At 38.5% G+C, this 13,460-nt stretch overlaps 2 protein-coding genes across 2 annotated transcripts; both read left to right on the top strand.

Moving 5' to 3' along the window:
* Positions 1-35: 35 nt before the first annotated feature.
* lrrc8ab (leucine rich repeat containing 8 VRAC subunit Ab) lies at positions 36-10,375 on the top strand. Its single transcript, XM_020636637.3, has 4 exons — positions 36-180; positions 793-918; positions 3,726-5,844; positions 5,975-10,375. The coding sequence occupies exons 3-4, from the start codon at positions 3,733-3,735 to the stop codon at positions 6,248-6,250; spliced, it is 2,388 nt and encodes a 795-aa protein (XP_020492293.1). The 5' UTR covers positions 36-180; positions 793-918; positions 3,726-3,732; the 3' UTR covers positions 6,251-10,375.
* A 421-nt stretch (positions 10,376-10,796) lies between these two features.
* Positions 10,797-13,125, top strand: ppil3 (peptidylprolyl isomerase (cyclophilin)-like 3). The gene is made up of 6 exons (XM_020636648.3): positions 10,797-10,880; positions 11,119-11,193; positions 11,310-11,403; positions 11,501-11,568; positions 11,697-11,815; positions 12,533-13,125. The coding sequence occupies exons 1-6, from the start codon at positions 10,878-10,880 to the stop codon at positions 12,657-12,659; spliced, it is 486 nt and encodes a 161-aa protein (XP_020492304.1). The 5' UTR covers positions 10,797-10,877; the 3' UTR covers positions 12,660-13,125.
* The last annotated feature ends 335 nt before the right edge of the window (positions 13,126-13,460 follow it).

Raw genomic sequence — 13,460 nt, forward strand, 5'->3', positions numbered from 1 at the left:
CTTCTACGGTTCCCATAAGAAGCCACACTGCCTCCCGCCGGTCTGGAGGTCTGAACTCACAGCTGTCCGGTGTTTTTTTTGGGAAAGCTAGCAAAGCTAATCGCGACAGTCAACGCGATGTGTTTTCAACTATTTATTTATTAAAGTAGCGTTGGATTTGACCGAATAATACCGGACATAGTAAGTTGAATATAATAATGCATATCAGCAATGTGTCGCTGTCATATTAACCTCAGCGTTTGCTACGATGTAAACTTCCGATGACTCTGGTTAGGTTAGCTCCAAAAGCTAGGAGTAGCCTAGCTTAGTTCGCTAACGTGTTTTTTTTTTCTTTTTCTTTTTTTTATACAGGGAAATAAATGTTTTCTTATTTGGTCGGTGCTATTAAAATACATTCCCAGTCCGACTTCATTGCACTCTCTCAAATACAGCGTGTGGTATTATTCAATGGTTAATACAAATGTAAGAAAACACGCTGCTTTAACTTTGTGTTTGTTCGGCTACATGATGACAAAGACGTCCCATGCTAACTCTCTGAGCTTTGGCTCGATTATGTAAATAAACATTTATCCGACGACCCCCTGTGTCATATATGGCCAAAAGGTAGACTGCACACACTTTACTTTAATACACAACCCGTTTAGACACACGTGGTTTATTAGTTTTTACAGTTTTTTTCGCCCCACAACTAAGTAACACCTTGTTTATTATATGCAGGTAACTTTCTTGACACTGTTCGCACAAGGTTGGTGTTAACTGAGAATCCATGAACATCTTTAATGTCTCTTTTAGGTTTTCTTTTCAACCCCGTGATGATGAGGGAGGCAGTGGTCCATGAAGACTTGTGGATACACACAGAGTGGCGTGTCCACAGAGGACATCATCAAACACTGGAGCACAGATAACCCCTCCAAACAAGTCAGTATCTTATTTACTGTATTTACTGGTTGCTACCCAATCCAGGCAGCTTCTTTGGAATAGTTATGTTTACTAAAAGTTCCTCTGAACTACAGCCAGACTAAATATGCTTATTTGGCTGAGGATCAGACTGGGCGTCTTGTCTGCTTGCTTTTATAGTTTCCTAACAAAGTACAAGCTGTTGTGAATGCCAACACCCGACTCTTGTTGTGTATGTGAAGGTGTGTGTTTTTTGGGAGCGGTGGGGTTGCAAAAGGTGACAGCCGAGTATTCCAGAGAGACATTAGTTGGAGACAGCAGCCTCTGTAAGGTAAACAGGATCTCCTCCTGAAGGTCACGCGAGGTCCTTGTCAAGGACCCCACAGACAATACTCTGGGTATTATTAACGGAAACAGCTAAGAATAGAGAGGACACAAGCGAGGTGGGGGGCTCTTGTGTTGTTTGGGTTAAACCAGCCAAAACGGAACATCATCTTTAGAAGAGTGACTCCTCAAGCTTACAAGCTGGGTGTGTCACACTCACTAAAGGCGAGAGGTTGACGTTGGTGGAAGGTTTTATCAGGCTCTGATGTACAATCGAGGCGAAGGAGTAATTGTGCAACGCTATTGGTGGTTTTATGTATGGAGTTACTGAGTTTTACAGTAAGACACATTTAAATACTTTTAGATTTTTTGTGAAACTAAACTTACACTTGGAATTATGTCTGTGATTGGTATTTGCTGTTGTATTCTACTAACACATTTGATGAATAAGGCAACTTGGACTTGATGCTGGTGGCCAGAGTGCAGATGTGAGGTTTACAAAAAAGATTTATTCCTAATTATGGTTGAAGGGATTGATGCTGTGGAATTGCAAAATCTCTGTTGGTTGTCAGGTTAGTGATGTGTCTAAGTTTGTAGAAAAACCAACCTCAGTCCCTGCAATTTGAATGCATCTATGCAATATGCTGAATCAGCACCAGCCTGATTTCTGCCTCTAGTGATGCATATTTTAAATAATGTCCATATTCAAGTATTGCCTTTAACTATTAAAGAGTACTCTGGTATTTATAAAAAGAGGTCCTGGATTGCCACCAAATGTATAATATTGTCATAATCTTACACTTCTCTACTTGATGTTCCTGCCATCAAAACTGCTTGTCTGTTTCCCAGGGGTCTTAAACTCACTTTCTCTATGAAACTGCGGGTGAAAGTTACATACAACTCAAAATAAATGTCCAAAAGTCTGCACTCTGGTTACTTTTAACATCTTTTTTTTTACAATCATAGTTTATTTCCCTCCATGGTGGCTTGTACTCTGCCTCAACCAACACCAGCTCACACAAGTTCCCTCCTTCCACTAATCCTAACAGGAGCATATGTCTAGACCCCATTTTTGCATGGAGCTATCTATACTCCTCTCCCCAACATCACTTATATTCCTGCTAGCTGTCATTCTGCCTGTTGAGATTAAAAAGAGAAACATTCGATGGAAAACATCTAGCATTATATGTAGCTCCTTAAACTCATCATTCTTCTCCATGAAACTGTTCACATGTTGATAGAAGTTGTTTCCCTTGGTCTGTCCAGAAGTTAAACTTTTATTAAAAAACAGATCAATTTGTATTTAATTTTCATTAAATGTGTTTGATTTCTACGGGGAAAAAAAAGTATTAATATTGATGTGGATTGTTCATGTGTATACATTAGGGCTGCTCAGTAATGTTAAAAATCATAATAATTTTTAATTGATACTGTGATCACAATTATTTGACACGATTACTCATTGATTGAACAACATCTGGATCACATGCATTTATCAAACTTAAACACTTTTAACACATTATTAAATAACACTAAACACATTCTGAATCCGAACACTTTGAAAAACAAGCAATAAATGAAAATAACAAGTAAAACACATAAACATAAGTAATTACAATATATTATAATACATTAGATAATAACTATTTAATTGAGGTTATAGCGATGTATTCTTGTGGCCATAATATAACAACATTCACATTGAAACATTTACCACACATGACAAAACGAAGACGACACGGCATGCTGCACAGTAGTTTGTAGGAAGCCCAAATTGAATATTGAAACAGGATTAATTGCAGAGTACTTAATTGTGTATTACTTACATCAGTTTTACATACTTCATCATCAGAAGAGAAAATGTGAAATCAGTGCATGCCTGCTTATTAGGGAGCCCTCCCTCCCAATGAAAATCTGCTCATAGATTTTTCTTGATTAAGCCAATTGAAAATGATTGTTCCATTAATATTGCCATTTATTATGTTTATAGCTTGCATAAACTTTCAAGCAGCGTTAATCCTTCATGGGGACACACCATTAATCCTTCTCTACAATTTTAAAGGGACTAAATTAAAATGGCAAACAAATAACGTAGTTAATATTTTATTAGCTAGTTTGTTAATTTGCCAAAACATTAGAAATGCTATTTCCAATATGACACTTCTCTCTGAAAGCAAGATTAATTGTGTCTGTTAAACAGTTGTTAAATCAATAACATGCTAGACCACTCACTTAAGTCAATCAGGTAGTTCTTTGTTACAACAAGCAGCGATCACTATTTCATTACTCCTGGCGGCCATCAAATTAACCATCTACAATGTTCTGATGGATGACCTTGTTAGTTAGCAATGTAGTATTGATTTGTGGTTGTGTTGTGGTTCAGGTAAAGGCGGTTGAGGCCCAAAGGAGAGTGAGCTTTTAATTTTGTAGGGCTTTATAATTCAGTGTATTGCTATAATCAGTTATAATTCTGTCATTATCTGTTTTTTCCTTTTTTACTACAGATAAATCATGATCCCCATCACTGAGCTGCGGTACTTTGTGGACACACAACCAGCCTACCGCATCCTAAAACCATGGTGGGATGTGTTCACCGACTACATCTCCATTGTTATGCTTATGATTTCTGTGTTTGGAGGGACACTGCAGGTAACCCAGGACAAGATGATCTGTCTGCCCTGCAAATGGGTAGTCAATCAGACCTGCAAGAAGAACTTCAATTCTACCATCGCCACTTCATTATTCTTGGAGCCCAAAGGGATCCAGTATGACCTGGATCGCCACCAGTATAACTACGTTGATGCTGTATGTTACGAGAATAGATTGCACTGGTTTGCAAAGTACTTTCCTTACCTAGTATTACTTCACACCCTTATTTTCCTAGCTTGCAGCAACTTTTGGTTTAAGTTCCCACGGACTAGTTCCAAACTAGAGCACTTTGTATCCATCCTGCTGAAATGCTTTGACTCCCCATGGACAACTAGGGCACTGTCTGAGACAGTGGTTGAGGAGAGCGATCCCAAGCCAATGAAAATGAATGGCTCAATGGACCACAAAGAGTCAGTGATCAGTGAGGACGTTGAAGCAAGTGTCCCTATGCTCCAAAGGACAAAAACACGGTTTGAGCAGGGCATTGTAGACAGAACAGAAACAGGGGTTTTGGATAAAAAAGAGGGCGAACAGGCAAAAGCCCTATTTGAAAGAGTGAAGAAGTTCCGTATACATGTTGAAGAAGGAGACATTGTGTATAGACTCTACATCCGCCAGACTATTATCAAAGTAATCAAATTTATTTTGATCATCTGCTATACAGGGTATTACGTGCATGACATAAAATTTAGCGTTGACTGTTCGGTAAACATAGAGAGCCTTACAGGTTACAGCGTGTATCGTTGTGCTCACCCTTTGGCTACACTTTTTAAAATATTAGCCTGTTTCTATATTAGCTTAGTAGTGGTGTATGGCTTGATCTGCATGTACACCCTTTGCTGGATGCTCCGGCGCTCTCTAAAGAAGTATTCCTTTGAGTCTATACGGGAAGAGAGCAGCTACAGTGACATTCCAGATGTGAAGAATGACTTTGCGTTCATGATGCACATGATAGATCAGTATGATCCTCTGTACTCAAAACGCTTCGCTGTGTTCCTCTCTGAAGTAAGCGAGAATAAATTGAGGCAGCTCAACCTCAACAACGAATGGACACTGGACAAGCTGAGGCAGAGGATTACCAAGAACTCTCAGGAGAAGTTGGAGTTGCACCTTTTCATGCTAAGTGGCATTCCAGACACAGTATTTGACCTTATGGAGCTAGAGGTCCTCAAACTGGAGCTAATTCCTGATGTCACCATCCCCCCGATCATTGCCCAGCTGGTCAACCTACGAGAGATGTGGCTCTACCACACACCGGCCAAAATTGAAGCTCCTGCATTGGCTTTCTTGCGTGAGAACTTGAAGTCTCTACACATAAAGTTCACAGACATCAAAGAGATTCCTTTGTGGATCTATAGTTTGAAGAATCTTAGTGAGCTTCATCTGACAGGGAACCTCAGTGCAGAGAACAACCGTTACATTGTCATAGATGGACTACGGGAGCTCAAGAGGCTCAAAGTTCTTCGTCTGAAGAGCAACCTCACCAAGCTACCTCAGGTGGTGACTGATGTGGGCATGCACCTCCAGAAGCTTTCCATCAACAATGAAGGCACCAAGCTGATGGTTCTCAACAGCCTGAAAAAGATGGTGAATCTGACCGAACTGGAGCTCATTCGCTGTGATCTAGAACGCATACCGCACTCCATCTTCAGCTTGCACAACTTGCAGGAGATTGATCTGAAGGACAACAACTTGAAGACCATCGAAGAGATCATCAGCTTCCAGCACCTTCATCGGCTTGTCTGCCTTAAGCTCTGGTATAACCAGATTGCCTATATTCCCATACAAATTGGCACACTGACCAACCTGGAGAAACTATACCTGAACAGGAACAAGATTGAAAAGATGCCCAGCCAGTTATTTTATTGCCGCAAGCTGCGCTTCCTGGACTTGAGCCATAACAACCTCACCTATATTCCTTCAGACATTGGCTTCCTGCAAAATCTTCAGTACCTGGCAGTGACAGCCAACAGGGTAAGGACTTAACTGTTTCCAGCTTTTTTTATCCATGTTGGTTGTTGTAAAATCATTTATAGTTTTTCAGCTGCTGAAATATTGATTTCTGTCTGTCTTATCCCAACACCTTTCCCACATTGTAATATAGATTGAGAGTCTACCCAATGAGCTGTTCCAGTGTAAGAAGCTTCGCACTTTGAACTTGGGCAACAATTGCCTTCAGTCTCTGCCATCGCGGTTTGGAGAACTGACTGCGCTAACACAGCTGGAACTGAGAGGAAACCGCCTGGAGTGTCTGCCTGTGGAGCTGGGCGAGTGCCGACAGCTAAAGAGAACTGGTATTGTGGTGGAAGAGGACCTTTTCAACACCCTGCCCACAGAGGTCAAGGAACAGTTGTGGAAAGTTGACAAAGAGCAGGCTTGAACAGGTCTCTGTCTCCGAGTGAGAACAGATACTGACAAGTCGAGTCCTGACACTGGAGAAACACCTAAAACGTCCCAGAGGGATCGATGAAACAGCCTGTTGGCCTGCTGTAGTGTACTGCTAGTAAGGTTGGGTATCAAGATCCAAGGGCAGTGTGGCACAACCAAAATACTGATAGCTTCTTATTGTTCCAATATTCTTAACTGTGCTGTTAATTCTCTGGCCATGCCATTATGACCTTGTATTGATGCTTTATTAGCAATACTGTAGCCATGACATTTTGATCAAGGGCATGTTTACATTGAATGCCTCTTTCTTGCGGTTGAGAAGTTTAATTATGCAAAATTTTGGGCAAACTGTGTTCCGAGAAAAAAAAAAAAAAAACCTTGAAAAAAGGTCCACTGTTCCAAAAAGCTATAACATCATGTTCTTGTTTCATAAAAATGAAACATGTCAAGTACCTTTGTGTTACTGATGAGATAGAAAGGTCTTCTCTTAGACCTCTCTCTTATCTTATGAGCATGGATTGTCAAATTCAGCCATCATTTGCTCCCCTTGTATCAAGAAGTAACAAACGTCTTATTCTATCAAAATAATTATGAATCATGACTGTCAAATATTTACTTATATTATTTAATATACCCTCTTCTGGTTGTAATATATTACATTTTATTCATGGGATGGTGATACCAATCACTACACATTCACGTTAGTAATCCTCTAAGTTGGATATAGATGAAATGCATATTCCTAGTTTTTTTTAACTCCAACTTTAGTCCAGGAGCGTCCCTACATGAAAGATAACTCAGGGTAGTCATAGTTTTTCTGCTGTAGACGGCGGACATGTATGGGTTTTTAGTTCTGGGTGGAAGTGAGAGGGTCACTAAGGAGACTGTTATTAGTGCGAGTACTGTGGAGGCTGAGGATTTGTCTTTGGTTGGCTTGAGTCTTGGTAGATTACAACATGTGGAATTAGATGAGACTGCACAGTCCTTGTATGGAACACTTTTGGCAAAGTGAAGAGGTTGATGGCCTCTTTCTGGGGAAAGACTTTTAGAGTGTTTGACTTGAGGAAAAGCAATTACTCTACAAAATGCTACCCAGTGGAAAAGTTAAGTATAACAAAACATCACTGTACCGTGGATATATTAGGGGTCTTTCTTATTGGAACATAGATACCCAATCCTTACTGCCAGTATGCTAATCAGAGGAAACTGAGCATAATCTTGAATGGCCATGCTGCGTCTACATTGTTCGTTTGTACTAACTTGCACAAAAAAAAAAATGAACAAAACAAGGAAAAGTTTTTGAATGAGATAAGCCATGTCTGTCATATGAACTAAACTCTTTTGTTTTTCTTCCTTTTATTTAACACAGGATCATACTTTATTCAAATTGAAAAGAAGACTATTGGTTTTATGTCTGAAACTGATATAACACTTCAGTGAATTTGAAGTACTGGTCTACTTATTTGCCCTGATATATGACTTTGACATTCCTTTTATGTCAAAAATGTTTCCTGGCCGAGAATTAATTTCAGTTTTATGTTTGTACTTGGATAGGTGAGTGTGAGATTACAGCCATTTTAATCTAATAATATTTAGATTATAACCTACTATATCCTTAGTTAAAGGTGGAATTATTTATGTTTCTTTATGTCAAAGAACATTGCAGTACGGTCCGAAATGGATATATTCTAACTTTGAGAAACTAAAATTGGAAATTTTAGCTTTTAATTTGAAAGGCTAAAAATATTTGCAAAACAGGCTGCTATCCACATATAAACAAAATATTGTAATTCTTTAAAAAAAAAAAAAAAAAAAAATTAAATGTCAATGGAAGAAGCATAAAGACATATTTTTGAAAAGAGCCATGGCTTTCAGGTCGGTTGCCTTAACTTTGATTCACACCTGTTATGTCTGTCATTTTTATTCAGTTCAGTACAATATATTTGTTTTGTTGCAGATAACGGTCTTTAAAGCTGCACTACACTCCTACAGTATGTGGACTTTTCACAAGTGGCCATACATAACACTGGTAATACATTTGGGAAATGCATATGATGTGTTCAAGGTGATAAATGAGTCCGTCTTTTCTGTTGTAAGCAGACCTTGTGACACTGATTGTGCTAACTACACTTTTTTATAAACATCCACCCTGGTGCAGTTTTAATCTTAACCAGTGTTGCAAAGAACTGCTGAAACTACTGAAGAGTGTGGAAGTCAAATGGGCCATAAAAATAATAATTTAATTTATCCAGTACATTTGTGAAACTGAAATTGAGCAGTTCTGTTTACTGACTGAAGCTTGTTTTGTCAAAGGAAGAGTTTTTGTTATTAAGGTTGTTTTTTTTTTTCCATAGGGCTCTTTGTGCCAGATCTACTCACCTCCTAATTAAACAGGTCTTCTGATTCTTCTCCCTTATACTTTATAACTACTTAAACCAATTCTTTCAAAATTGTGGGAGCTATAAGGATCATGTGTGTTTTTGTCTTTCTTACATTTTTCTTGATTTTTATTTCTTGTCCCTTAGGGGCATCCATACCTTTCAGATCAGGTCATGTAATTACTCGTTGTTTTTTTTTTGGTTCTTTTTGTTTAATACCTTTGCCTGGGAGTGACCTTTTCTACACTGGTGTTTTGCCACAGTAAACAGCACGATGCTGAAAATGTGATAGTGAAAATCAATGCACAGCTCTGATTCAGCACAACACACAATGGAGGTCCTTGTGTTTGTCCCGTATAAAGAAAATAAATGTGTGTTTGAATAAACATAACTAGAAAACTTTGACAGTAGCAATCTAAACTCCATTCCCTGGTTTGGAAAAGCATGCAGGTCATTTAAGCTATGTCCATTCATTTTAGGAACATGTTTAACTATGCCCTATTGTGCAATATTGCCTTTATTTAAACTACGTAAAGGTTCATAGTTCTGTTTTCTAACTTGCATGGGCATTCTTTTGTCACACTGATTTGACTTAGATGATGGGGGAAGTGTTTAGTCAGATAGTCTAAAGGAAGGTTTTGGTCCTATAGAATGCTTTTTGCACTTTAGCACCTCTCCAACAAGATGCATTTAAGTCAATGGAAATAATCATGTATTCAACAAATGTTTTGTATGTTTCTGGTGTGAGAAGGTTCTGCCTAATGACTGCCAGTCATGAGATTAAAATGTGTTGTTTTTTTTGGAGCTGCCCATTAAAAGATTAATTCACCTTTATGTGTTAGCTAGAATTTTAAACAACACCCAGAACACCTCAGCAATACAGCACCGATTAAGACAATCAACTCTTCTAATTAAGAGAAAACTTGTGTCAAATGTAAAGGGTTGCAGTGAACACTGCATTGAAATGGTCAGTACATTTAAAAAAATAGGTTGTGTAGGTTGCTAGAAGATTGGTATGAATAAGTAGATCAGCTATTTGTGTCACAGTTATTGTTTATCCTGTTTTTTTTCCGTATTTACCCTGATTTTTATCATCTGACAGCTATAAGTATCAAGTCAAACTAAATTTCTCAGGAAAACCAGCTAGTAGTCATTTCTTTTATGAGTTGATTACCTATTTTTCTTATATCTGGTATTTTTTTTAATTAATTTAAACAGTTGTTTTATACAGTTACGGTTTTATATGCATTTCTATACATTCTTTTCTAGTTTGGTGTATTAAATATTGGCTGCTGGTTTCAAACTAAATGTGTTTGTGTTTTTAAAGAAACCACTTGGTTTTTACCTTGATTTGCTATTTTTGTCAATAACCATAACCATGTAAATGACACTGCGTTTCTTCCCAAGATTCCTGTCATCGCTGTAATTGGCACAGAATAAGTGTTTGAGTGTTAACCATGTGTATGTATGTTGGGTGAAACACTGGCTTACCCCTCTTTTTTCCTTCTTTTCTGAAAGTAACTTTTTTTAGGGTAAATATTATTTTTCAGTGTTAAACTCAGATCCAATCATGAACTATTTTGACTTCACAAAATGTTTAGTTCCCAAAAGTTTTCCACTCATAAGGAACTCCTCTGTATTGAAATAAACCATGTGACAGTATTATGTTTGAACATATGTCCTATGCTCTCCTGCACAGCATCCACTAGAAATAATAAAAATTGACTTGGTCCAGTAAAGTTGTCTTGGTCTCTGTTGTATGTTTTGTTAACCCAGTTGTGTAGGATGTTGCTGGGTTGATAATGTATTTCTGCTAGGGTAGCATACATATGAGATGGCCTATTAGTCGCTGTTATGTTAAAATGTATATATATTCAGACGTGATAAATAAAAGAATATCTCAAGTAGAGGACGTGTAATTTGAAGAACACTTAATGAAGTAGGTGAACCCGGAGCTGACTGATTAAAAGAGTATTAATAAACACTACTAAACTAGAGATGCCATTTTGAAAGTCTTGGGAAAGCTAGTAAGGTAAATTCAGCCATGTCTTGAAAACAAAACACTATTAATTGTCTGCATATGCCGTAATGTTCATGTTAATTTTCAAAAATGCCGAAGTCTGTCAGAAATGAGCGTGAATTCATTTTTTGCGGAACCTTTCTTCTCGGCGACCTTCTCTTTTGCTGCAGGCACACGGACATGTTTCGCCGACGCACCTATTCGTAGACGCAACGTTTGAAATGGTAACCGTATTAGAAAAACATTTCCACTTAGATTATTATTATTAAGAAAGAAAAAAAAATAGGTCTAAATGTTTGTCAACTATTAAATTGGTTTGATAAATATATAAATAACCCTAAAACTTTTCCTGTGAGAACATGTTACATATTTCAACCGGGGCAGCATGCTAAGCTAAACATCAAACAGTGAATGGCGCTTTATCACGATAATAATATTCTCTTACTGATGATGTTTCAACAGGCGGTTACTCTTCAAACAGATCTGGGAGATATAAAAATTGAATTGTTCTGTGAGCGGGCTCCGAGATCATGTGAGGTGAGTGCACTTCAGAAACATTTACATCCCCCTTTTTTAACATGTACAGTCAATGTGTGATCCCTCACACTTCAGACTTTTAACACCTTTGACTGTAACATGTGTTGTTGTTCCAGAATTTCCTCGCCCTGTGTGCCAGTGGCTTCTACAATGGCAGCGTCTTCCATCGAAACATAAAGGGTTTCATGGTTCAAACTGGAGATCCTACAGGTGATGTGTTGTTGCATTCATAGTTCAGAGTGAGATGTCAGAGTTCCCGTCTTCACTCTCTTGTTTTTGTCACCTGTACATTGATCACACCCTTCAGGCACAGGGAAAGGAGGCACGAGTATATGGGGCCGCAAATTTGAAGATGAGTACAGTGAACACCTGAAAGTAAGTAAAGCGGGGCTCGTTTTGACTACCTCCATGACGAAGTTCAGTCTCATATTTCACATGGGTTCATTGTCACGTCGTCTTCTATTAATTAATGTTCTTTCTTTCTTTCTTTCTTTTTCTTACAGCATAATGTCAGAGGAGTGGTCTCGATGGCAAACAACGGCCCCAACACAAATGGCTCCCAGTTTTTCTTCACATATGCCAAACAGCCCCATCTGGACATGAAGTACACAGTGTTTGGAAAGTATGCAGCATTTTTATGGTTAAAGGGTATTTTATAAATATAAATATTTTTAGTTATATAACAAAGGGATATTGTTTATACACAACCAGCTACATTTGACTTGAAGAGCCCATATTCTGCCTTTTTTGGGGTTCGTATATTTAATCTATGTACCTACTTTTGTACGTTCACAATAGATAAAGATTGAAAAAAAGTGTCTGTTTTCATGTACTGCTCCTCCTTGCTCCCTCTCCACTCTGAGTCCGTCAGCTACACTCTGTTGACCCCACACTGTTAGACCCCACGTGGGCCAAGTCTGCTCTAATTGGTCTGCCGATCCGCTCTGTCGTTATTGGTCAGTTGTTCAGCACGCTTCTCTGAAATTTCAACATGAGCTGCAGGGCTTGCCACAACGAGCCAATGGGCTTAGATCAGTGATCTCACACTGACAATGACGCCGCACTGACAATTTTTTATCGAGGGGGGCTAGAACCAAGTGTTACATGCAGCTAATGCTACAGCTAACAGGAGGACGTAGGAGAAGCCGCGTTTCTGCAAACTTTGAATTTTTGCACATAGATGTGCCTAAACATGCACAGGACACTTGGAAAACACACTAAAGGGCAAATAAAACCAGAAAAAGCATAATATGGGACCTTTAACAGTTATCAATGGAATTTAATGTTAAACATATAAGTAACTGCAGCTGTGGTTGTTGCTTTTCTTTTCAATATGTAGGATTATCGATGGCCTGGAAACTCTGGATGAACTGGAGAAACTGCCGGTCAATGAAAAGACATTCCGACCACTCACTGAAACCCGGATAAAAGATGTGACGATACATGCCAACCCTTTTGCTGGATAGACAGCTTCCTGTCAGATATGCTGATGGACCTTTTGACCAATGTAAAATGTATTCTCCGTACACTTCAAAGACTATAAAATGTTGCTCTATCAGCATTTTTAGAAAAGGATAACCTTATTTTTGTTGCCAAGTCGCTGGTGCTGATGGACCAGTGTCAGGAAGAACCATGCAGCAAAAGCCGGGGTTGTAATATTTACAGTCTATGGTTGTAAGTCAGTTTCTAGCTGAATCACCTGATGATTCATTTTAGTAAATGCTTTGCATCCCTATTGACCTAAAGTTTCAACAAAGCCTTTTTTCAGGAAGAAGTAGAGTTTAGCCTTTCCTTTACACTTTTTAAAATTCAGAATGATTAAAGGAAACAGGTGTGGTATTATTCTGCTGTTTGGGATAATGCTTTTCAGATCCTGATATGTAAATAAGCTGTCAGTGTTTTGTAATGAATAAAACTTTTACAATAAACATATTCCTTTTGCTTTTTGTATGCCTAATAGAGAGTGTCTCACAAATTCATAGTGACATTTCTGGAGGTGTGTTTAAAGGTCCGGGACAGGGTTGGGCAACTGGCGGCCCCCCATCAACCCTCGATGTGGCCTTCAGGTCAATTTTGACGTATCAATTAATTGGAAACATGAAGAATAGATGACAAAATCTGCCATGAAATAGTGAAAACCAGAAACATGTCCATAATAATATTTGATTTGGTATATGTTGAGACATAATCGACTGTAATCGTTTCTGTATTCCACAATTTGGCCCCTCTGGCGGTGAGAATTAAATGAATGTGGCCCCATGCTGTGA

The sequence above is a fragment of the Labrus bergylta genome, chromosome 2 (genome assembly GCF_963930695.1).
Source record: "Labrus bergylta chromosome 2, fLabBer1.1, whole genome shotgun sequence".
NCBI lineage: Eukaryota > Metazoa > Chordata > Actinopteri > Labriformes > Labridae > Labrus > Labrus bergylta.